The sequence below is a fragment of the Myotis daubentonii genome, chromosome 10 (genome assembly GCF_963259705.1).
Source record: "Myotis daubentonii chromosome 10, mMyoDau2.1, whole genome shotgun sequence".
NCBI classification, from domain to species: domain Eukaryota; kingdom Metazoa; phylum Chordata; class Mammalia; order Chiroptera; family Vespertilionidae; genus Myotis; species Myotis daubentonii.
Window position 1 is genome coordinate 62,923,088 of NC_081849.1, and position 26,606 is coordinate 62,949,693.

Consider the following 26,606-nt stretch of genomic DNA (forward strand, 5'->3'; position numbering starts at 1 on the left):
AAGAACCTGTTCAAGCTGGAACAGCATAAAGCACCCTGCACACCTTAATTGTTATGGGGAGAATTTGAACAGCAAATGTTTCCTCTGGTGTCTGACAGCTAAGTCATTCTGACATGGCATTTTGGGGTCTTTTAAGGAGAAAAACGGAGCTCGATGTAGCTGGACTCTGGGGAGTAGCACTCACTTCAACCTCCCGGACCACTGAGCACCTCGAACATCCACGTACCCACCAAACCACAAAGCAACACGCCCAGGGCTTGGGGGAAGGGACAGACACCACTTTTCAAATGTCTAGAAAACACGGTAGAGAAGCCGAGCTACCCTCGTTCCTTTCGAGGTCCTTCCACTGGGAGATATGATTTCCATCAACGTCCTCATTAGAATAAAATTCCACCCAAAAATGTTAATTTGGGGGTCCTTCCCGGATTATATTAGTCATTCAGTGGCCTCTACTCAGTGTAGGGGTACAAGAAGGCAAAGGAGTCCCGCTCTGAAAGCTGAAGCGTTTGTGTCACCTCCACATAACGGATGAGGGTGGCGTGTGGCTGGCTCCACGGAGGGAGAACATCTCCTGGGCAGGAGGCAGGAAGAGCCGTGCTGGCAGGGACCGCCCAGGACAGAACAGACGCCTTGGCCTCTTTCGATGTGTTAAAGTAGAAGGTCTCTCGGCATAACCAAGGGCAGCTGGGGGGCGGGGGGGGCACTGAGCTGAGATGTCTCCCGCTGGCAGGAAAGGGAGGGACCTGGCCCAAACTCTCTCTGCCCCTGGGGCAAGTGGGCAGCCCCATTGGGGTAAACAGCCACCTCTCCTCCTCAGGGCACTCGCCTCATGAGCACAATGTTGGCTTCCCAGTGCTCTGTCCAGGGATGGGGACGGTCCCCAGGGCAGGTCTGTCTGCCACAGCCCATGCAGAGCAGCAGGCTCTTTGTGTATCAGTCTCCTGTAACCTTAGTGGGGGGACGGCCCCTGGGGGCTCATGCATTCCCGGGTATATTCAATGAACCAACCGCCCAAGGCCAGGGGGCTCAGTTCCAGGCACAGGAAGTGGCTCCGTGACCAGGATTGGTGGCATCACCCTGGTGACGCCAGCCGTGGGGACTCCTGCCGCCTCCTGCCTGGCTTTCTGTCAGAGGCTCACCAGGGACATTATGCCCCCCTTCAAACCATTTGACTTAGCAGCGTAGATACAGTACATCTTATTTCAACATTCCTCTTACTATTCTTAACACCGTATATTAAAAAAGATTTTTAAAGTTACCTCTAAATATAAGAGCAGTAACCACATGCTGAACGTTCCCTCTGTACATCAGTGTATTATTTCGCCTAAGCCTTACATTCCCATGCGCTAAGCATCGCCTCCTATTTCATCAAGAAACAACCGAGGCTCAGAAAGTGTACGCCGCTCATGCAAGGCCAGCACAGAGGAAGCGGTGGAGTTGGGACCTGGCAGCAGGTCTACATTCTGCCCAGCACACCCTATGCTGCTAACAGTGATCAGATCTCTCTCTCTCTCTCTCTCTCGCCTGTTTCCTGGGGATCCGCTTTACAGAACTGAAGACTACGTTATGCAATGCTCTTTCCACCGCGCGATCTCTCTCCACACCACCCGCCACCTCAGCGGAAACCCAAGCAGGTGCTGAACTTGGCCCTGCCCCACCAGGGCTCCCGGGGCTGAAGCTTAGCTTCAGACAAGCTCCGGTTACTATTGTTTCCTATGCCTATTCATCCTGTGCTGGTTGTTGGCTGGAGTTTGGGGCCATCTGGGGCCTTTATTGCTTCACATGAGTGTATATAATGCCATGGTAACCAAATTACATTTTCATTTATTCTCATTCCATTTTAGGTTCAGTATTTAAGTAATCCACTTGAATTTGGATCAGATTATCATATCCCTTTAACTACTGATTTAACCCCCTACCTCCCTGACCTGATACCAGGGTTTAATTTCTCATTTCAGGCTCTAACTGGAAAGCTACTGAAAACGCGCTTTGGGATTACCGTGTATCCATTTTCCTTTGAGTTTCAGAGAATGCTGCTTGCAATGTGCAGTTATGACAAGCACCATTTCCATAAACCCGTCAGCCACACCACCCTTCCCTTCCTACCCATAATGCATCTCCTTTGATAAAGAGGGCAGCAGGGTGTCAGGAAGGGAAGTAATATTTTAGCAGCCCTCCGCCCCGCCCCATTCTCCCTCAGCTTTTTAAGAATAGGGAGGAGAGAAATGTATCACAGCAATCATGTTTAATGTCCCAGGTGACATTTAGGGTACATGGAGGGTGGGCATGTTTGGCTGCTGCTTTAACTGGGGTGGGGGGGATTGTTTTTATCTTTATTTTCAGTACCTTTGCACCCTGTTTTAGCTAAACAATTCCTCACTGATGTATCTGGCTGCTGCCAACATTACACTAATGCAAACCATGCCATCCAGCATGAGCAAGAAGAGCACACTCACACCACACTCTTTACTTCACGGCCTCAGAGCTTCGTAGAGAGAACCTCGTCAACCCTTGCCAAGCCACCTGAGGTCTGTCCGTGACCATCACTCCCACTTAAACTGCAGCACAGAGGGAAGCGGCCGACCTGGTGACAAGCCCAGTAAGAGGTGGAGCTGAAAGGAACCTGTGCCGTCTGGCTCCAGAGATGCTGTCCCTGAGTGTGGTTCTCCGCTCATCCTGCGAGGGGAGGAGTCATGTGGAAGCTCAGGGCCCTCGGCCGCACAGGTATGCAGTATGCCCATCCTCGCTGAGGACAGGCCCCGCAGCCCCCGCCCCGTGCGCTCTCCCAGCACCTGGGCAATGCCAGCTAGGCACGTGGTATATGCTCGATACATATGTATGGACCGAGTGAATAAATACGTGAATGAATGATTATTCTTAAAATCAAATTAATGCGTTTATTTGGTGCTACCCATCCTGATGGGGGTGTTCATGCTCTAAAATGATGGTGTCAACGAGCTGAGGGTGCACCCCTTAAACCTAAATGGCAGTTTGGAATAGATATAGAGGCAGAGCTGCCTCGAACAGACTGTCAAACGACAGCAGGAAGGCCGGGGAGGGTGGGAGGGCAGGAGGGGGGTGGGTTAGAGATCAACCAAAGGACTTGTATGCATGCATATAAGCATAACCAATGGACATAAGACACTGGGGGGTAGGGGAGGCCAGGGGACTGTCAAGGCCGGGGGGTGGGGGGAAGGAGACATATGTAATACTCTTTGTAATACTTTAAGCAATAAATAAATAAATAAATAAATAAACACACAAAAACCTTAAAAAAAAAAATGGCAGTTTGGGCAAATGCTTCTTACTTAGAAATGTCCTCTCCCTGTGACTTGGAACAGAAAGGGCACGGCTGATACGTGTGGCCCAGCCAGAGAGCTCAGCAGTGCCAGGACCTTCATGCCCACGGGTGGTGGCTAGCTTTCCGTGGAAGGGAACTCAATCCCTCTCTTCATGTGTAAAAGCCCTATAATCATCTGAGTTGCTTTGAAGCTAGTGAAAGGTGGAACACAAGTATTTCAAAAGCACATGTCATGGGAGGTAGAAGCGACTCCTCCAGTACAAGTGGTGGACACAACGCTAAAGGGTGGACACAACAAACAAGGAGGTGTATACCCACCTGTTCTGAAAAATACCGGAAGCCCTTGTCCTCACGAATACACTCGTATGTTTCTCCAAGAACCGGATTGAAGGGCTTGCTCCCAGCGCGGTAGTAGCTGGACGCGTATGCCGACACGGCAAAGGCGGCCACGTACACCTGCAGGGAAGGAGGAGAGAGTGTTGTTATTGTTCTGTAACCAAGACATTTATTTTTACCAAGATATGAGCAAGATAAAGGCTTTCTTTCTCTCTTTAAGGTTTTTTTCAGAAGCCAAAGATTTACCTCTGCTTTAAAGATAACCAAACCACTTTTGGTTTAATTTTTATTTAATTTTAGTTTTATCTATTTATTTTTCATTAATCCCCCGCCACCCCCCCTTTTTTTAGAGAGGGAGGATTAGGAGGGGCGGGGGAGACACAGACAGATATTAATGTGAGAGAGAAGCATCCATTGGTTGCCTTTCTCATGCACCCCGACTGTGGATGTGCCCTGACCGGGAACCAAACCCATGACCTGCGGCCCAACTTTGGTTTAAAGTTGCAGGTTTCAGTCATGTTTGCTGTGGCCTCAGAGACAAATGAGCCAAACATGTTCAAACCGCCCACTTGTTCTGATGCCTCCCCGGTGGCAGAGGCTTTCGACATGCCGCTCTGTACCACGTGAACTGCCCTGTTCGTGAGCTGTTCAGCCCGGTCCAGCACCTCCGGACCTGACAACACCCGAGACTCCTGATGTCCTGCTTAGGTTTGGGGGGAGAAGGAAGAAGAAAAGCATAAAAAGCCAAACTTCCCTCAAATTTCAGAAATTCGCAACTAAGTTTAACCATTCCCAATCTGATGCTGTAGAAACAGCAAAACTCGTTTTGACAAAAGAAAGTCTGTGCGAGTCACTGCCTGAGCCTGAGCAGCAAGCCCCAGGACGGAGCAGGGTGCCTGCCTTTGGGAAAGTTCTGCTTCTGGGGAGGACAAAAGGGAACTCACAAAGGAAAGGGAAGGAAAACTACAGGTGACCACCAGGAAACCAGATCCCTGCATGGCCCCCACTGTGAGGCCCTCGGCGTTTTTATCGGTTTCCCTTCCAGGATCCCCAAAACACACACTCTTTTTTTGTCTTTCTGGGGAAGGGGGGGGGGGGGCAGCAAAAAAAATTAAACCTAAGTGGCAAGAGCAGCTTCTACTTTCTAATACTGAGCAACCATCTCCACGTTCCCTCTTCCCAGCACCTGTCACGAAGCTGCTCCTCTGGGAAGAAAAGCTGAGTGCCCTTCATCAGTGCTCACAGGGCTCACACCTTTCCTCAGCCATTCACAGATAGGCGCCACCTTCCCCCTCACGCTAGAGGGCACCCTAGAGCGGCTGGGTGGTTTATAAACACCATTCAGCCTTTGTTCTTGAAACCTGGGTAACTGCTCCTCTCTCTGCTTCCTCAATGCCCGTTTCCTGTCCAACAGCAAGGTCACAGTCTACACTGAACGCTGAGCCAACCCTGAGTCGCCTTCCCAATTTAACCTAGAACAAAATGCACACGTGAACCTGGAATCACTCATAATGCTGAGGGAGACAGGGCAGGGAGCAGGCACAAGCAAGCATCCTCCTTTTTGGCTGGACAGCAGAGAGATCTATGCGAGGCCCAAGCTGACCCACAGAGCAGTGAGCACAAGCCCGGGGGAAGGTTCCGGCTCCCAGCTTTCCTGGATTTCCCCTCCTGCACTTGGTGCCGGAATGCAAATTCTTTGCTCAAACTTCTTCTCAAGGTCAATTACACCAATCAGTCAGCTGAACATCCTAAGGGTTTCTTGATTATGGCAAGAATGAAGCACCTTTAAGAATACTTTCATCTTCAAAGCCAAACTTTTCCCTCACAGAAAAGAGCTGTCCACAAGACGGTGACTTTTAACACTTGCCTTAGAAGCTATTTGCTTCCCTTTGTTCAGCAGAAATTCTCTGGGGAAGAGTAACAAAGATTGAAAAGACACACAGTCTGTTTTTCTCTCCTACTCTTATTATCTGTGGTAACAAGAAAGCCTCCGTGATGGAGAAGTCCCTGGAGGCTGTGTGGAATGCCTCGGGGAGGTCTCTTTTCACCCACTAATTAGAGTTCCCTTTAATCTTCAAATCACTAAAGTAATGACGTTTTGATCAGGAGGAAAGCTGCAGCATGCTTAGAATTTAGGAAAGAATTCAGCTCTCTCGGCTGGAAGGTGGCTTCATGACCTGAACCCAAGGGGGCGTGCCAACTCCAAGTCAGCCACTCAGCAACGCCTGGGCAGAGACTGCACTGGGGGAACACACGGGGTCCCAGCCTCCCACACAGCGACCGCCCTGCTGAGCAGGTGGCATGTGAGGCCGAGCTGCCCGCAGTCTCACCGCCACGGAGGGCCCCGAACGGGCCGATGCGGAACACTCAGGAGCCCCTCCGTGGGAGCCGAGTAGACAAACAAGGTGACTTTCTCTAGGATGCGCTTCAAAACACACAGTAACAGTTCTACAGACTGAGGGGGAGGGGGAAGAAAACACGAAAAGAGGCTTTCTTATGTGAAAATCTCTTCTGAGAGTGTTATTTTCTGAAACTCTAGGAAATGGCTGTGGAAATATTATTCCAAAAATAAACAGAATCATTCTCAAGGGAAATTTACCCTTGACGAGAAAAACAGCTTGAAAGATTAAATTCTACCCACCTGGGATAGTAAAAATAAATGCCCAGACAGCCCTCAGGGCAGGCTTTCCAGCCAGGCTTATCAGAACAATCACATGGAAAGTTCTGGAGAAAGAGGAAGCGCAAAGCCGCAGAGCAGAACTACCCCCAGGCACCAGCTGTCACAGGAAGCCCTCCCCACCTCCCTGCCAAATGGCAAGTCCTGCCAGTGTGAATGAGGCCAGCCGAGCTCAGGGGAGCCAGAGGACCCTGAGGAAGGAGCCCACCACAGGAACGACGCCAGGAACAACGCCCAGGGTGGCGCCCGGGCTGTCTGTCCCGCTGGCCGGCGTGGATGGCCTGGTGGCCCGGGTGCAGGGGCCGGACAGCTGGGCAGCGCCGTGGGCCGAGCCCTCACCATCCGCTCCAGAGCGCTGGGGATGCGCGCGGCCTGGTCCAGCAGCTCGCTGTACTCCAGCTCCTCGCAGAGCCTCTGCAGCGTGTTCAGCGGCTCGTTCAGCTCCACGGGCATGGCCACTTTGGACAGGTCCTTCCCGATGTTATTCCTCAGGATGTTCCACAGGCTGACGCTGCTGCTGCTGGGGCAGGGCGCCGGCAGGCACGTCCTCCTCCTGCCCTTGGCTTCCCCACCGCTTTCAGGAACCGACCCTGAAAGGGAAATAAGCCTGCTTGTCTCTACAAGTCTTTTCACTTGACTATTTTTTTAAAAAAAATCCATGAGTGAAACCTTACCTAAAAAGTACTCAATTTTACCATTAATCTCAGTTATTCAGAATCTGACTGAAAGTCATTCGATAGAAATTTTGCACGACTAAATTAAGTACCAAAAATTACATGCACTAAAATCACGGACTCCATCTGCAGGTAGGTCGCCAAATCCCTAATCGAAAGCCGGTTCTTCGCAGCGCTATAGACACTTACAACAAAACTGGACACTGCGATTTATGTCTAGAGCAGGCTACTGTTTACACTTTTAACTCTTTAGCCTCTTTTTAAAGAGCACTTCAAATTCTGGTAAAAACTCTTAAACTCTTAAAAATCACTTTAAATCCTGAAAAAAAGCAACTGTGTTTATTACAGGATAATAATGGGGAAAAAAATAGAAGTCATCCATTATCCCACTACCCAGATACAGTAGCCACCTATATTTTGGAGTATTTTCATTTAGTGCTTTCTCACCCATATACCTCACACTGTATGCCTAGTTTTCTGTTCTGCTTATTCAGTTAACATGTTATTTTTGCATGCTATTCAGAGTTCTTCTAGAACATCATCTATAATGACTGTAAAAAGTTCCATTCTATGGATATGCCACAATTGACTGAATCATTCATCTACTGTTGGATTTGGATTTATTTCAATGTTTTGCTATGATGCAAACAAGTAGTGAATGTTCATATACCTAGATATTTGATTACCTCTGATAATTTTCATAGGAAATAGAATTACTATGCCATAAACTATGAACATTTTTGGATTCATATGAGCAGAGGGCTGGCGCCTCAAGAAGGCGGCATTGACTTCCCATCTGTGAGCCCCATAGGTGAGTGTCCACCTCCTGAGGCTCTCTCGGGCTTGTCATCATTCGATTTTAATTTCTGACAAATCATAAGCCCTGTAGAATTCCTAAATTATGAAAACCACTAGATACCTAAAGGCAAAAAGTTATATTCTAATATGTCTGCAGAGAGAATGTTTGACCAATAAGGGTTATCTGTTGTACTAATCTTTGATATTTATATAATTGGTATACCCTCACTTTAGAAAATAGAAATTTACACAAGTAGGCAGATTTATTTGAATGAAAACATTTTTCTCATGTGAGTGAGTACTGTCTTCCCACCTGGGTTATAAAACCTTGAGAGGGACTATATCTAAATTTTCTTATATAGTTCTTTTTACAGTTCTTGGCCTGCAACAGGTTCTCTTTATATGTTTATTAGTATTCCATGAAGATCCAGACTTTCAGAGATCAAATAATTTAAGTCTTACCCAAGGTTTGTCTCTCATTGTCTAAGTCATTACTGAGATTGTCCAAGGAAAGGTTATCACTTATGTCACTGACATATGAATCGTCCTCAGAACCCTATGGGAAAGAAGAAATAATATACCTTAGAGTGAGAGTAAACAAGCCAGGTTTTCATAGAACCTGTACGCAGAATCAGCAAACATTTTCAATGCCACTCTTCGAACCTAGAGAAATAGTTCTGGACGCTGTTTTTACTGGGGCCACTCGCCTGCCTGCCTAGGGGCATTCACAGCGAACAGCTGTTATCAAAATCCTCGCACTTTCGTTCTCACAAGGAAAACACAAGTAAACCTAAGGTTTTAGTTGTTATTAAAATTCTTATTAACTCAGGCTGCATTTTCAGAATGTGTTAGTGTTTGGTAGAATGAGTTACAATTTGTCTTTGAACTATTTGTGAAAAAAAATAATCCTCTATAGAAATTAATAAGCAAGATGAGTACTTCTAAAGGGATAAAATTATCAATACACACTATACACAGCAAGGCCAACTATGACACTTGCCTAATCAGGAGAGTATGAATTTTATGCATCAATTTAAAATAATATTGTTAAAAATTAAAAATATTGTTATATGTTATCAAGTATTATAATGACCATATTACAACATAATTATAATATAATAATTGTATGTTGTAAATTAATATAGGCTGAATTCAATGATTAAAAAATATCCATGATGTTAATTTCTGGCCCTGTAGTTAGAAATATTACATATCAAACCGCTAATAGTCAAAATTGTTAACCTGTCATTGAAAAGAGGGATAGCAAATCAAGTAACAGAAATAAGGATGCCCAATACCTACTTTCACAACTTTTTATTCTAAGGTCTTGTAGCCTTTTGTGCAATTTGGGGTAGGAGTTATAACGAGATCCCAGAATATAATGGTAGAAAGGAGCAACTGAGTTTAGTGTTTCTAGATATGAGTATTTACGGGATGGGTACAGCAACAGAAGAGACACTGAGGCACATGACTGAACAACATGGTCAAACCTCATTTTCTGAAGAGCTAGGCGATAACAGGACTTCCTGGGCATCAAAGAACTCTGACAGGGAGTCAGTGATGGAGAGCCGACTCTCATTAGAAAGCTGATGGACCAGGGGCCGGTTGTCATCGGTGGAGTTTTCCTATTTAAAACACAAAAACAAGAATACATATATATTTAGAAACAGTCTCAAAAGAAGCAAAACGCACAACTGATGTGCTTGCATGATACGCAAGGTCGCAGGCCCATGCAAACAAGCAGCTCAAAGCAGAGGTCAGCTCCGGAGCTGAGGAGAAACAAGCCTCGTATGAAATAAAATGGAAAACGAAGGCCTCCTCCGAGCGGGTGCCTCACTTACAGGCACTTCACTGCTCAGGCACAGGAGCAGATCTCAAAGCCAGAGAAAGGCTGTCCCGGCCAGTCTCCGTCGCATTTCAGAGGGACACAATCCAACGCTCTCTGAGTCACATTCCCTTATTTCCTACGGCTGCAGGATGCTGCTTTTCATCCTAACGTTCCTCTGAGTTGTACTGCATGCGTGTCCTTGCACGGCTGGGTTGAGCAGCCTCGCTTTCTTCTGCCCCACGTGCTCACGGAGGCCAGCACGCTGCTTGCGAGCCGTCCCTTGACAAATAAACAGTGTGTTTTGGTCCAGAAGTGCCCCTGGTGGCAGATCATTCATTATTCATGGATGGATGAATGAAATAAATTCTCTTTGTCTCTCTCCAACCACAATGACTCTGCGAGGGAAAGAAGTCCCCCAACCCCCTTTAGAGGCTGCTACACAAATAACACAACAGCACACTGCAATGTTCTATTCTCGTCTTGCCTGGCTCTCCATCCCTTCTTCCCTGGGTCTAGATCAGTGGCTCCCACTCATTGAGGCCAGAAGCCTGGTTTTATCCATCATTGGGGCACACGCCCCACAGGGGGGCAATTTGACTTTTAAGGAGGGCAATTAGAGAATGAGTTATTAATAGTGAATTTTTTGCATTTCTTATGGTTCTAGGGGCCTCATATACAGTATATAGATATATATTGTGACATATTTATGCATTTCAGTTCTCTATTATGTCTTAAAACTTTGCTATTTTTCATATAATTTCATGTTATTATTTAACAATTTCTTAGTGATTTCCTCCTCAGTACTTCAACTGTCCTTTTGTTCTTTTATTTTTCTCTTTCGTGGAGACCATGTACTTTGGAAGCTTGTTTAGACCAAGTTAATGGCCTTTTAGGCTTCCTCCATGTGAACAGGAGTTTACTTTTTGAATAATAAGAATTATGTGTCCCGGGGGGTGGGGGCATCAGGATTTTATAGATGCCTAGGTGGGGCCCGGCCAAAACAGGTTGGACCTGAATACTGGGGGTACAACTTCCATCGAGTCGTAAGTGAAAAAAATCAATGTATTTCAACAAATTGAGCCACTGCTTTGTGCTGGCCCTGGAGGGACACACGGATGGATAAGACCCGGCGTCTGGCCTGAATGAGGGGTGCAGAGAACACACCAACACTCTGAGACCAAGACCGTGGGACACGGAGAGCACTAGGAGCGGAGAGGAAGGTGAGGTGGTTCCGAAGCGGCTCTGGTTTGGGGAGGGCTGCACAGAAGAGGTGACAGTGACAGGCCTTGAGGAATGAGAACGGATTCAGCACAAGAGGCTTCGATGCCTCCCACCCAGAGGAGGTGGGTGCCCTGAACTCCCCGGGCCTCCCACCTCTCACTGGGCTGACCCAGGAGCCGCTTCTGTGTCGTTACGTATCTGCGAAGAGCATCCCAGAATAACGGGAACAAAGGTTAGCGCAGATTATGTCTTCCCCAGTTCAGGACACACTCCTCCGTCTCATACACAAATGATGCCCAGGAGGGGGTGCTAAGCAGGAGGACCACGGCAGACTTCCGTCTTTCATACAGGGCAAGGCCTCTCTATGAAATGCCTGCTTCTGGGGCACACTGAAATGCGGACCCCTTTGTCTTGGATTCTTCCTAACTAAGATAGCTGGCCCGAGGCATTCGCTCCAAGACCCTCCCCATTTTAATATCTGCACAGCTTTCTGGAAAGCAGGCTTCTCTCTACCCTAACAAAGAGACCACGGTGGGATCTACAAATAAATACCACAGCTGTCCCCCCATCTAGCCCTCCCTCAAAGGACAGGGAGATAGCGCGGTGAGCGAGGGAGCTCCTGTAATGCTCACTGAACTGCCCTGTCTTTGGTGTGCTGCTGCCACATAAGACTCTAATGATTTATTTAGCTGCTCTACTCATTAATTATTACCAGTCACTTGTGCTCTCTACCCTCCTCCTAGACTGAGGTGTCAGAGGATGTCCGGGCTGATCAAGACTGAAAGGAACACCCCAGCCCTCACCCCTTCTGCTGTCCCACCCCAGCTACTTCCTATTAACACCTGCGGAAGCTCACGGGCCTCACCCAGCACAGCGTCTGCACCACACGGGGCTTCATTTATTAGCATATTAATCTGGTCAGTTCAATGAAATGATGTCCCCTCAGTTTGTCTATTTTTTAAGTTACAAAAGATAAACAGAGAAAAGGGAGGGGGCCCATAATCCCATCACAGTGAAGCAACCACTGCGACTATTTTGATACATTTCTCTACAACCCTCTCTATACATATAGCTTTGCTTTGAAATAATTGTAATCTCTATCTATCCATCTAATTTTATAAACTTCCCCCAAACAACATTGCACTATAAATAATTCAAAATTAACATTTGTTCTGAATAAAAAAGTAATGTGTTCAAAACAGAAAATACAAAAAGTAAATAAACATCACTTAAAGTCTCATTCCCCAGATGTGGCTCCTATTAACCTGGTGATGTACTTTTTGAAAAATTGGGACCCCACTGTCCATTGTCTTTATCTAATCTGCTAAAGTCATGTAACATCACATTGTGAACTTTTCCCCGGGCTGTTACAAGTTCTTTGACACAATGAACTTTAGTTGATAGATATTTTATTTTAATTGTGTGTCACAGGGAACCATTACCTTTATTAGAAATTAAAGGTGTTTCCAAATTTGTAAAGGTGGTGAACATGCTTGCAAATGTGTCTCTGATTATATCTCATTGTTCCTTAGAATCAGTTCTCAGAACTAGAATTATTAAAAATGTTAAAGGTAAAATATATGTTACCTAATTGCATCAACAAGCAAGAGAACCTCTGCTTTCTCTACATGTGTAAGGACACCAAACACTTTAATTTGGAAATATTTTGTGCTAATGTACTTGTTTTAATTAGCATTTCTTTGTTAAGAATTAGGTTGAACATTTTGTCCTTTTTAAAAAGAAACTGGATATAAAGATGCTAACACTGGAGGAGGCCCACCCTCTGCATTTCTTTATACTCTCCTATGAATTTATAAGTATTACCAAATGGAAGGTTTTTAAAAAATTATCTGTACTTGGGGTAAACTGTGTCAGTCCCTCCCACCCCATTTGTTTGTTGAGGTCTTAAGTTGCTTGCTATTATTTATTAATTATTTAAGTATTAAATACATTATCATCTATTTAGCATTATTCAAGTCTGGCATTTTCTCTGAAAATGTTTTTTCCTAGTCTATTATATGCATTCTTTTTTCACACACACCATTTTCCTCCTAAGAAAAAAGCCAAATCCAGTCAACATTTCTTTTGTAACTTTTCCTATTACTTCCACATTTAGGCAGTCCTCCTTACTCTAGGTACTTACTAAATATATTTTTAAAGATTTTTAAAATTGATTTTTAGAGAGAGAGCAATGGAGAGGGAGAGAGAGAGAAACATTGATGTGAGAGCAACACATCGACTGGCTGCTTCTTGCATACCCCTCCATGAGAGATCAAGCCCACAACCTGGGCACGTGCCCTGAACAGGAATCGAACCAGCAACCCTTGTGCCCGAGACAATGCCCAACCAACTGGGCCACACCAGCCAGGCCTTGATAAATTCTCCAGTGATTCATTTTAGTGTGCAATGGGAGATTTAAACTGCTTTCCAAATTGCTTTTGAGCTGTGCCAACCTAGCTGATTGAATAATCCATCTCTTTCCCATTGGTTTTTGAGCCTCTGCTATCATGTTTATTTATTTTACATATAAAATCGTGTTTATGCCTGAGGTAGTTATTCTGCCCACCTTAAACTGTCACCGCCAGTGCCTCTGGGCCTGGCAGCCTGTGCGCTGACTCATTTCAGCCTCTAGTCCCCTCATCACGACACCACAGCTTCCCAAGGAGAGAAGGCTTGTGTGAGGGTTTGAGGATAGGAAAAGGAGAAAGATGGATTAAGATCAAACATTAGAAACTCCTTTCAAATTCACACACACACACACACACACACACACACACCCCTTGTATATTACCTTCTTATTTTTTATTTTAAATGCCCCCAGTCTAATAAATTTGTTAATAAAAAACTCAGCACATCTGAGGAAGGCATATCAGTACAAGAGATAACTAAAAACAGTTGTAACCCTAATTACCCTTTTCTACTTCTCAAGCAGTTCCCTTGTACTTCTCTGAAATTTCTCACTGTAAACATCTTCAGAGAGTATTTCAGATGAACATCCCAAGTCTTGAGAAAAGACATTTTTTATGTAGTATCACCTGGCCAAGACCCTTCACTGTACGAGTATTTTTCCCCTCAGAAGGTAAGGTTGTGCTTCTAAAAGGAAAAAAAGAAAGTATTGCAGGAAAAGGAGAAGGGAACAGCCGAGAAGGAGGAGTGGGTCCCGCAGAGGAAGCCCAGGGGACTGGCAAGTGGAGGTTTCTTCAGAAGTAGCGGGAGAACACTTGTCTCTACAGTTCCCGCGGCGGCAGTCTGCCTAGTGCTTAGGGGAAGAATGGGGGTGCTTAGGGGAAGAATGGGGGAGAGGCACAAAGGGAAGAAGAGTGCTGGGGGCCAGGGGAAGCAGTTAGCAGCGGACTGGAGAAAGCCTTGGGATCCGGGACCCCGCCCGGCGGTGGGAGGGCGGGGGGGGGGGCGTGGATGTGAGCAGCCCTCTGGAGGGGAGGAGGGAGCCAGGGCGCCCTGTGAGGTCACAGCGACGTCACCAGACCTTACCAGACCCGGAGCCTTACCCACCTCTGCCAGGCTGTCAGCAGCGGGGGGCTCGAGGAGCAGGGACTCGGCATGGATTCTGCGCAAGCGTTCTTTAAGGTCTGTGTTTTGTGCTAGGGCCTGGAACACGTTAAAAATAGTGTTTCAGAAAAGCACAGAGTGGGCCCGCGTGCAGGGCCCCAGGGCACTTCCTGGACTTTTTCCTTGAATGCTATCCAACAGGACACGGGCTCTGAGATGCCTGGGGAATAAAAGATATTAAACTCTGGACACCACAGCCCTTCTCTAATCTCATTTCCAAAGATGGAAGGAGAGGTTAGTAAGGCTTTTTTTTTGTGGAAAAGGAAATCACAAACACCCAGCTGCTGTTCTGACCAGCGGTTTCACGGCCCCTCCCTCTCCCCAGCTGTTCTACAGTGTCCCTTGGGATCCCCAGGACAGGCTCCAGCACCCCAGGCAGATACCCAAACCCACGGATGCTCAGGTCCCTTATATAAGTGGCGTAGTATTCGGGTAGAACCTACGCACACCCTCTCATACACTTTAAAATCTCTAGATTACATATGGTACCACATACAATGTAAATACTAGGTAAATAGTTGTTATACTGTATTGTTTAGGGAATAATGACAAGAAGAAAGTCTGTACATGTTCAGTACAGACCCCACCATCGCAGCCATCATAACCATGGTAGGCCTAACTACATGGTCCATGGCAGCAACAACGTAACATTTTTTTAAAGAATATTTTCTGCCCTAGCCAGTTTGGCTCAGTGGATAGAGCATTGGCCTGCAGACTAAAGGGTCCCGGGTTCGATTTTCATCAAGGGCACGTGCCCCAGTAGGGGGCGTGCAGGAAGCAGCCGGTTGGTGATCCTCTCTCATAATTGATGTTTCTATCTCTCCCTGTCCCTTCCTCTCTGAAATCAATAAAAAAGAAAAAAAAGGCCTTGGGCTAAACCCGTGGATGTGGAGCCTGTGGATACAGAGGGCTACTGCAGCCTCTGGCCACGCCCCTCCCTAGTGATTCCAGCTTCTCTCATCTTTAAAAATATGCTGCTCTCACCCCTTATGATTGGCCATATTTTAATGTTCTAATGATCACCCCAGTTGAACTGAATCTTGGAAAGTAGGATTTTCAGAGGATTAATTTTATTGTTTCCCAATATAGCTAGCTATTTGATTGTTTTAGTCATTCTTTGTGATTAAGATATTTGATTTTTAAAGAAAAGAAAAACAAAACTCACTTACCTGGATGAGGGCTCAGAGCCAGGGCCCTGGAATGAAGGTGTAAGATAGGAGCACCTGGCATCTACCACACCTCTTTGATCTCTCCCCAGGGCAGCTCTGATTCCCTCTCTCAACCTCCCAACTGGGAAGGAACTGGCTTGACGGTAAAAGAAGGCGTGTCCTTCTCGCCTCTGTCCGGTGAGCTTCGTGACTAACTGCTCTCCAAGTTCTGTCCCCCCAGACTGCCCCCAGGTCCATCCTGCCTGTCTGTCTGTCTTCCTGATCTCTTCCAAGAATCTCACAGCCCTTCCCCCAGGGCTGACCTGCTGAGAACACAGAGGATGTGGCTTGGCCTGGATCTCTAGCAAAGATTTTGGCTTTATTGTTAGGACCCATGAATGGAATGGGTTCCTTGGAAATTCCTGAAAATCGTCTAGGAAACACTGAGTAAATGTTTCTTAAATGCACAAAACAGAGATTGTTACATGCAGCAACAATCTCTACACTTGCTTTATTCTGGCCAGTGAGTCACTGGTTTCTTAATATAAGTGGCTAGAATCTATACCAGTGGCTGGACTCTGTGGCCTGGAAAAGGTGCTATTTTGCTAGCTTCTTTTTCCTTTGCAAGCCACAGACAGAAGAAAGAAAAATATCAAGATTGCACACACAACACAGCATATACATTCTGATAGCCCCGAGAAGGCCTTATAATTTTACTTTTTGAAAAACCAATTTAACCGGGAATCTAAGGCAGAAAGGAAAGCATCATTCTGTTTTATCTTAAGTTTCCAAAATCCCGAATAGGGTTGAGAGGGACTTCCTGAGCGAAGGTAAGGACAACTGTGGCCTGGGACACCAGGGACAAACCAAATGCTTCTCAATAGTCTCTACCCGAGGAGGGCCGCCCTCCAGAGGATGAGGGCGGGGAGAGGGGCCTCTGAAAGCCAACCTACTGGGAACAATGAGAAATGCCTTTGCCACTAAATAAACTAAAAAACGAGAGAGAGAGAGAGAGAGAGAGAGAGAGAGAGAGAGAGAGAGAGAGAGAGAGAGAACCACCTCACTTCTCTGGAACCAAAGCAGCACCCAGTGTGAGTCCCAAGGGGTGTTTCTCTCTACGACCTTGAAGATCCCAGCTCCTCAAGGCTCTGGACATGCAGTCAGTCCACGTTACTTCTTATTTCTTTCAAAGGCAACATACCTGAAATGTTCAACCTGTGAATATTCCTTGGGTATTTTACAATAACAGTATGTACTCCTGGTAACGCATTTACCTTTAACATTACACCGAGAACATTACTCTTCTCAGTAACATGATGATAGGAAACATGAATGGCTACTTTCTAGTTCTCTCAGTTGGCTTCTGAAAACAGGATCCTAAAATTCGTCTCCCCTACCTGACTCTAAATAGGAAGTTCAGTATTTCTTCTGATGGTAATTTCACAGTGCGCACACTCCCTTGTTACCATGGGAATTCCAAAGGATGGGCAAAAGGAGAAGCAAATGAGTGTGTTGTTTTAAAACTTCTCTAGCTTTTCGATAGATACAAAGTGAGCAGCCAGACAGCATCAGCCGCTCAAGGCAGAGCGTTCTAGGACACAGCCCTTCAATAGAGCCTTGCTCCTGCGAGGAATAAACTGGAGTCGATGAAGAAAGGGAGAGAGAGCAAATATCAGAGAGGCTTTCTGACGGACAGCCGAGGGAGGCCTGACTTCTGGGGTGCAAAGGCAGACTGTTCCCTATGCTGCATGTGACGCATCTGAATGTTTTCTATCAAATCAAATCACATACAATCAAGTCATTTCCACATCTCTGGAAGAGTGGTCAGTAGAATCTGTGCTGCGCAGCAGAGAAGACAAGGGTGAACTTAGAATTTAGTTCTGCTGCCTGTGATTTGGGAAGTCGGTCTAAGCATGTGAAGTCTTAGGTACAGAAATGTCCAACTGTCAGATGCCGTAAGCACGAACAAACCAATGTCTGTCACACACACACACACACACACACACACACACACACACACAACCAAAGCTTTACAGGATCAGAAGAGTCAAGATAAAGAGGAGGAAACCAAACATGAAGTATATCTTATGCTCAGTGAAATACTGGCTACTAAGATTTGGGGTAGGCTTAGTTTGGGTCTTTAGAATAAGCAGATCTGATGAAAGACTAGAATATAATTTGGATAATTTGTTTGGTTTTCTCATGAATTTTCTACACAACCACGGAGATGGAAACTAGAAAATTCAGGAGCCTGGCCGCACTGTCAGGTGTTTGTGGACACAGACATGGCACTTACGGATGACAGGGCACGCTTCAGACCAATGACCTGCGCGGAGGGGGACGCGACGTCCTGCTCCAGCAGCTGCTTCAGCTTCTCTCTCTCCGTTGAGATGGTATTAAAAGCCGACCTTAAAGTGAAGTAAACTATAAAGATATAATTATTATAAAAAGGAATGAAAGAAGAGGTATCATTAAAAATGAGATACAGAGAGATGTATTTCTTATAAGAGAACTTAGAAAAGTAATAGCCCTGAATATATAGAGTGCAGGAAAGTCAACTCTAAATTGACTTTTTGAAAACACATCTGGAATGTACAACACTCAGAGTGAACCCGAACCTAAGCTATGGACTCTGGGTAATAATGATGTTTTAATGTAGGTTTAATGACTGTAACAAAGGGACCACTCTGGAGGGATGCTGATAGTGGGGGAGGCTGTGTGTGTCTGTGTGTGTGTGTGTGTGGGGGGGGGTAGTAGATGAAAAACCTGTAGTTAATAAGCACAATTTTGCTGTGAACCTAAAATTGCTCTGAAAAATAAAGCCTATTAAATTTTTTAAATCACATTTGCAATTCCAAAGCCCCCACCCACTATAAAATTCCATAATTTTATGACTTATCATCAAGAAGTTTTGACACTTGAAAGAACTATACTTCTGGATTCTTATTAATATTTAGTTTTGTTTGTATCTCCAAAGATTGAAATGTTTGAAAACAAAGCTTATTGGTTTTCAGGATAACAACAGTAACAATGCAGTAGGGAAAGCAGATAGCACCTTAATTGGTGACCAAAATTAATCACTGGTGAGAGTCAGATGGGCTTGGTGTTATTTGGGGTGAAATACCCTGAAAAGACACAATGTCCTTTTTGTTATATGCCAACCGGGGACAGACAATCTGAATCTGATCATGAGGAAGCAGCAGACAAGCCCAAATAAGGAACATCCTATTTTTAAAATTTGGCCTATATGTCAATTTAATCAAAGAGAGGGGCTGAGGAACTGACCCTGGTTAAAGGAGACTAAACAGGCACAACAATTACACCCAATATATGATCACGGCCTAGATCAGTGATGGCGAACCTATGACACGTGTGTCAGAAGTGACATGCGAACTTATTTTTTGGTTGATTTTTCTTTGTTAAATGGCATTTAAATATATAAAATAAATATCAAAAATATAAGTCTTTGTTTTACTATGGTTGCAAAGATCAAAAAATTTCTATATGTGGCACGGCACCAGAGTTAAGTTAGGGTTTTTCAAAATGCTGACACGCCGAGCTCAAAAGGTTTGCCATCACTGGCCTAGATCCTATATTAAACAGGAAAAGTGCTATTAAAGGGTATCACCAGGATGACTGACAACATTTGAATATGGAAGGTATAGGTAACAGTACTGTCTCAATGCTAAATTTCCTGGATTTCATGCCTGAACTGTGGTTAAGGATATCCCTATCCTTAGGAAATCCACACTGCGGTATGAAGGCATAAGAAAGACATGACATGATTCCGACTCACACAGTTCAGAAAAATAAGCACATGTGTAATTGGATGTGTGTCAGAAGAGATAAAATAAACAGCGGCAAAATATTAAAAATGGTGAGTTTGGGTAAAGTATATATGGGAGTTATTTGTATTGTTCTTGCAACTTGTCTGTGAGTTTGAAATTATTTCAAAATGCGTAAGGTGTTACCTACCTTCTTCCTTGTTAGTCTTTCCAGCTGCTTTACCCAGAACTCCCACCCTTAACTTGGCAGTTGGCTACTCTGCTCACTTCAGTGAGCATTTGGGTATAAAGAGAGCTTAGCAGATGCCTGAGCTGATGTTTTAAAAACCATTAACACACACGACAAAAAAATTCAGCAGGTGTTGATCACAGAATGTACAAATTACCTCCTATGAATGAGAAAACTGTCATTTAAATTATTGATAATGGATATATCTTTCAAAGCTCTTTGATTATACTTTGCCTTAGAAGGGCAGGAAGAAGGAAAAACATATTTCTGCTCAAGTGTCCTGGCATATCATTGAATTCCACGGGTTGCATTTTTAGAGGTATTGCTGTTCAAGAGTGGCCTATTTAGTATCACAGAATGACTTCCTTCATTTCAAAGCCACAAGGACCATGGACACTTTCTCTAGATTGTCACTGAACTTGTCTGCAGTTGTGGTGTTTAATGATAGACTTAGCGCATCTTCACAAAGTCATAGTACAAATAAGCAATCTATCTAAACACACACACACACACACACACACACACACACACACACACACACACACACACTATGGTGCTTCTCTCTACATATGACCGAGGTCAAGCGTCAACAGGTACTACAATTTCTAATAACGTCGGCTCTTTGATTTAAAGGATTTGATTAAAGCAAAATAACGGGCAGCACAACAGAGTGACCAACAGTGTGGGCTCCCACACCAGCCATGGGTTCCTCCCAGCTCATCCCTTACTCCCTGAATGACTTTGGACAAGTGCATGGTGGACCTGAACTCCAGTTACCTCATGTGTGGATGGGGACGATGATAGCATTTACTTTGTAAGATCATTAGGGGGTTGACTGAGATAATGCACTTAACCCAACGCAGAGCATACAATAAATCATAAATGTTACTGCAACAGTAATGGCGATGGAGAGGAAAGAAAACAGGACAATGAAGTGGTGAATAGTCTCCTGAAACGCAGCAGCAGTTTCAGGAGGATTCTTCGGTCTTTTGCCAGGACAATACCGATAAATAACCTCATTCAGGTACAGGTTCTATGAATGTGGCATCGACCAGAATCTACTGAGCAGCAAAAGAGCAGCCTCAGCAGGAAAGCAACAGCCCCGCAGTTAAGTGCGGCATCTCATGTCTATTAGACAGGCACTGCCCGCCTTTGCAACTCCTCAGGACCCGGCGCCCAGCTGAGTGGGTCCCTGGGGGGTACCGCTTCACTGTCATTTCTTAAATTGAGGTATAATTGGTAATATAGCATTAGTTTCAGGTGTATAACAAAATGGTTCGATATTTGTACTCATTGCAAAATGATCACCACAATAAATCTAGTTAGCATTCGTTACAATTTTTTTCACTGTCCTATTTATTGCTCTAAATTAAATAAATGTGACACTCGGCTGGCTGCCACTTTGCTAATCAGTTCCTCTGGCTTCCAGAGGCCTGCACTAAAGCTAGGCAGTCAACCAAGCTAGAAGATTCCTATCACAATTTTTAACTTGGCAGAACACACACCTTTTGGTTCAAAATGTATAGCGGACAAGACTGTGGTGGACACTAACTAAGCCAAAAGAAACTCATATAGTCACCATATTTAATTTTAAGGTCAAAGCCACCTGACAAAGTGACTCAGAAGACCAGATCCCCATGCACTAAATTTCTTAAATGACTGCTGAGGCCCACTCAGAGGACAATAATACAGTGCTTTACAGCAGTCTCCTGACCCAGCACACAGAGCCGTGATTAAAGGCTGCTCACAGGAGACTATCTTTATATTAATCGTTAAGAATCTCAGAGGTCAGGAATATTCCCTGTGACAGGAGTGTTCTCTTACTAATTTCTAACATGATGCTAGAGAAAAAGAAAAAGAAAGATACTGGTGTAGCACACCTATGGATATCTGATAATGAACAAGACCACATGGAAAGTCTTAGATGCTCAACTACAAAGAAGCTCACAGACCAGGAAGGTCACTGCCACATAGAAGCACCAGCATCTCCTGGTCACAAGGCCTGTGGCCCACGCTTCTCAGAGCATTTGCTGTCTCATAAAGCAGTCCGCTCCTCTGGGGTAAGAAAGTCCTTTGTGCTCCTACGTTGACATTTACCCGGTGTCTCCTCATTGGCCTCTTCCTGGAAGGCAATTACGGCATCTCTGTTCACTCATATTTTCCCCAGGCTGTCTTTAGCCATTTCTCACACCCCCTCACTGTACTGAGAGAGTGGACACAAGTTGGCCTTCTGACAAAATGGAATGCCATAAGCATCATGCAGTTGACTTAGTGATCTCTACCTTTCCCGTTTCTGCCAGCTTCCATACTGTCTTTTTTTCCCCCTCAATATATTTTTTATTGATTTCAGAGAGGAAGGGAGTGGGATAAATAGACAGAAACATCAATGATGAGAGAGAACCACTGATTAGCTGCCTCCTGCACACCCTACACTGGGGATTGAGCCCACAACCAGGAATTGAACCATGACCTCCTGGTTCATAGGTCAACACTCAAGCACTGAGCCACGCCAGCTAGGTCCATGCTGTCTTCTATTGAGTTAAGTGGTGAGAGTATAGACAGCATGTTTGGATAGCCAAGGCTGGTACTGAAGGACACCCATACTCTTAATTTACCTGAGCTCTATTTTTTAAAATGCCCCTTCTCTAGAAGTTTCTCAGAAAAGAATAAGATCTTGAGGAAGACACGCAAATCACAGACATCACCTCCGTGGTGGCAGTCTGGTACGAGGTTAAGAAAGTTTGTAACAAGGCAAACAGGAGCCAACATCCTACTCTACCACTTAGTTAGTGTTCAGATGTTGGACAAATCCTCAGTTTCCACATCTGCATGTGTGGAGAGTGCCCATATCTCAAGAATGCTCTAAGGCGGTGATCGCGAACCTGTGACACGCGTGTCAGAGGTGACACGCGAACTCATTTTTTTGGTTGATTTTTCTTTGTTAAATGGCATTTAAATATATAAAATAAATATCCAAAATATAAGTCTTTGTTTTACTATGGTTGCAAATATCAAAAAATTTCTATATGTGACACGGCACCAGAGTTAAGTTAGGGTTTTTCAAAATGCTGACACACCGAGCTCAAAAGGTTCTCCATCACTGCTCTAAGGAAACAGTGAGAAAGCGTGCCACTGTATAGCATCCAACCCACAGTAGGACACATTGTTTATCTTTCCCTGTTTAATGAAAACCACATTTTGGTGAATTTTCTTTAAAATGTTAATATACCTAAAATATCTCCTAAACCAGTCCACTCTTCTGGGGTGGTTTCATCTTTTGTAATCTGCATCCCCTAATTTCCAAACCTCACAGAATGTCCATGGTTTTAAAATACTTTCTAACCCATATTTTATCTAAAATATTCTTTAAGTGTAAACACACTAATTTCATTAAATGGTTCTACTTATTTACCCATTATTTACATAAATACAATTGCCCAGCAGATTTTTATGCCAAATTCTTAAATTTGGTTAATAGTCTGGTTTTGATAAATAGTCTGGTTTTGTTTTAAGCCATATATATCTTTTAACTGTTAATTGATGAAAATGACATCATTGTGACATACTTGGCTTTTTATGCAAAGCTTCCATAAGCTCAAAACCATTAGAAAATGATCACTCAACCACTGGGCACTACTGGCTGAGACCCTGTGTTGAGTTTTTTGGGTTTTGTTTAGGTTTTTTTAAAATTAAAACTTTATTGTTCAGATTATTATAGTTGTTCCTCTTTTTTCTCCCCATAGCTCCCCTCCACCTGGTTCCCACCCCACCCTATGCCCTTACACCCGCCCTCCACTGTCCTCATCCATACATTTACGATTTTTGTCCAGTCTCTTCCCGCACCCCCCAAACCCCTTCCCCCCTCCCGAGAATAGTCAGTCCATTTCCTTTCTATGCCCCTGATTCTATTATATTCACTAGTTTATTCTGTTCATCAGATTATTCACTTGATTTTTAGATTCACTTGTTGATAGATGTGTATTTGTTGTTCATAATTTGTATGTTTCCCTTCTTCTTCTTCTTCTTCCTCTTCTTAAAGGATACCTTTCAGCATTTCATATAATACTGGTTTGGTGGTGATGAATTCCTTTAGCTTTTTTTTTTTTCGTAAATATATTTTATTGATATTTTACAGAGAGGAAGGGAGAGAGATAGTTAGAAACATCGATGAGAGAGACATCGATCAGCTGCCTCCTGCACATCTCCTACTGGGGATGTGCCTGCAACCCAGGTACATGCCCTTGACCGGAATCGAACCCGGGACCTTTCGGTCCGCAGGCCGACGCTCTATCCACTGAGCCAAACCGGTTTCGGCATTCCTTTAGCTTTTTCTTATCTGTGAAGCTCTTTATCTGACCATCAATTCTGAATGATAACTTTGCTAGGTAAAGTAATCTTGGTTGTAGGTTCTTGCTATTCATCACTTTGAATATTTCTTGCCACTCCCTTCTGGCCTGCATAATTTTTGTTGAGAAATCAGCTGACAGTCGTATGGGTACTCCCTTGTAGGTAACTGACTTTTTTTCTCTTGTGCTTTTAAGATTTTCTCTTTGTCTTTTGCTCTTGGCATTTTCATTATGATGTGTCTTGGTGTGGTCCTCTTTGGATTCCTTTTGTTTGGGGTTCTCTGCACTTCCTAGACTTGTAAGTCTATTTCTTTCACCAGGTAGGGGAAGTTTTCTGTCATTATTTCTTCAAATAGGTTTTCAATATCTTGCTCTCTCTCTTCTTCTGGCAATCCCATAATTCGGATGTTGGTATGCTTGAAGTTGTCCCAGAGGCTCCTTACACTATCTTCACATTTTTGGATTCTTTTTTCTTTCTGTTTTTCCAGTTGGGTGTTTTTTGCTTCTTTGTATTTCAAATCTTTAACTTGATTCTTGCAATCCTCTAGCCTGCTGTTGGAACTCTGTATAATACTCTTTATTTCAGTCAGTGTATGCTTAATTTCTATTTGGTCCTTTTTCATATCCTCGAGGGTCTCACTAGATTTCTTGAGGATCTCACTAAATTTATTGGTGGTTTCTAGAAAATTATTGAAAAACCTTATAACTGTGGTTTTGAACTCTATATCCTGTAGTTTGCTTTCCTCCATTTCTGTCATTTGTGACCTGTTTCTTTGTCTCTGCATTTTTTATGCTTCCCTGTGTTGATAGAGTGGTTTTCTGTGCTAGGTATCCCATAGGGCCCAGTGGCTCAGCCTCCCCAATTACCTGAGGTGAACACCCTTGGTGCTGTGTGCACAGTCTTGTTGTAGTTAAGCCTTGATTATTGTAGGTATCACTGGGAGGAATTGACCTCCAGGCCAATTGGCTGTGAGAATCAGCTGTGTCTACAGTGGGAGAACTTCTGTGCTGGAGACACCCTTCTGGGGCAAGACTTGCTTCCGTGGGGCTTTGGTGCTCACTGAGTCTTCCCCCTGAGTGTATCCCTTATGGATCTGAGGAGTTGTAATCTGGATGGTCCAACTCTGACCACTGGGTACACTGGCTCTTGGATCTCTAAGGAGATGCTAATTTAGTCTCTGCCTGAGGCTACCCAGCAGGAGCTATGGAGAGATGTGCAGATTCTTCTTCTTTGTTTGGGGTTTGTAGGTGCCCAGATGAGGCCTAGCTGTGAAGCAATGCAAGCTGCTGTGAGGCCTGGGGCCTTGGGCCTTCTTTTGGAAGTTCTGGGTCTCTCTGACCCAGCTGCAGTTTGTTAGGTAATTTTCAGATTGCAAAGGGCCAGGCCTTTCATACGCAAAAGCCTCTGCGCACAGCTTGGGTGGGGTGGGGTCTCAGGGAATCAAAGGGCGGAGCAAACAGCTATGGCTGATCCTCAGGCCTACCCTAAGAGGCCCTGCGTCTCAGTGTCCCGCGGTAATCGCTGCAAGCACCTCTGAGAGAAAGCCGCCCTCAAGTTCCGACTGATGCCAGACAGTCCAGTTTCTCCCGTATGAGTCTGGGTCCCCAGAGACTCACCTGGAACTGGAGTTCAGAGCAGTCGGAAGCTTGAGACTCCCTCCTGATTTAAAAAGACAACCGTGTCCTCAGTTGCCAGCCCTTTCCACGTGCGCCTCCGTACCTCTGCACTTTACTTCTGCACCTCCTATGAGTCTCAGTGTGCTTTTCTCTTTCCTTCTAGTTGTAGAATTTCCACTCAGCCAGCCTTCCTGTGGTTCTGGATGATGTCTGTTTTGTCTTTTAGTTGTATTTTTGAAGTGGTTGTACTAGGCAGCAATTTCCGGTGTTTACCTATGCCGCCATATTGGTTTCTCCCTGTGTTGAGTTTTTTTTTTTGTTTGTTTGTTTTAAAATATATTTTATTGATTTTTTACAGAGAGGAAGGGAGAGGGATAGAGAGCCAGAAACATCGATGAGAGAGAAACATCGATCAGCTGCCTCCTGCACGCCCCCCACTGGGGATGTGCCTGCAACCAAGGTACATGCCCTTGACCGGAATCGAACCCGGGACCCTTGAGCCCGCAGGCCGACGCTCTATCCACTGAGCCAAACCGGTTCTGGCCCTGTGTTGAGTTTTAATTGAGTGGTCACAGGAGGGAACACAGCTCATGAGGCTCCCTGTGGAATTTACTGTCACTAACCCCGCGGCCCCAGCTGTTGTGGAGTACGTGCGCCTGCACCTTTCCTGAGCACAGACCTTGACCTCGCCTAGGTATGTGGCAGCCCTGCAGCCAGCTGGCTTTCACAAAGCCCTAAAGAGGAGCAGCTGGCCAAGGCCATTAGAGACGGCCCCGGGGCCGAGTCCTCTGCGGGAGGACCGGATCAATGGGCCCTGTTCCTGCTGAGGAGCAGCCTCCTCGTGTAGGTAAAATGCAGGAATTTCCCTCTGCTGGGAGGCAGCATTTTCCCATTTTTAAAAAGACAGTTCATATTATTAAAAAGTAAAGGTGTTTTATAGGCATTCCTCCTGCAAAACCTAACATGCAATGCCTAATTATAACTGATGCTTTAATAGTAGAAGACACATGGGGGAGGGGGAAGAAGAGCTTTAAAGGGTCAGGGCAGGTAATTCTGCCCATTTCACAGATGGACCG

The 26,606-nt window shown here is 44.9% G+C and overlaps 1 protein-coding gene across 11 annotated transcripts in view; it reads right to left on the reverse strand.

The window, feature by feature from the left end:
* Positions 1-26,606, reverse strand: part of OSBPL3 (oxysterol binding protein like 3) — a 157,156-nt gene that overhangs the window by 23,009 nt on the left and 107,541 nt on the right. For 9 of the 11 annotated variants that reach the window (XR_009454769.1, XR_009454768.1, XM_059712581.1 and 6 more), the window contains 6 exons: positions 17,850-17,977; positions 14,349-14,444; positions 9,277-9,411; positions 8,249-8,342; positions 6,654-6,904; positions 3,620-3,757 (listed from right to left, as the gene is read on the reverse strand). Coding sequence is in view for 9 of the 11 variants with exons in the window: in XM_059712581.1 (XP_059568564.1) it covers positions 3,620-3,757; positions 6,654-6,904; positions 8,249-8,342; positions 9,277-9,411; positions 14,349-14,444; positions 17,850-17,977 (842 nt within the window). In the remaining 2 variants the exon portion in view is untranslated. The remainder of the gene's footprint in view (positions 1-3,619; positions 3,758-6,653; positions 6,905-8,248; positions 8,343-9,276; positions 9,412-14,348; positions 14,445-17,849; positions 17,978-26,606) is intronic. The other 2 variants (XM_059712589.1, XM_059712588.1) reach the window with 1 other exon arrangement.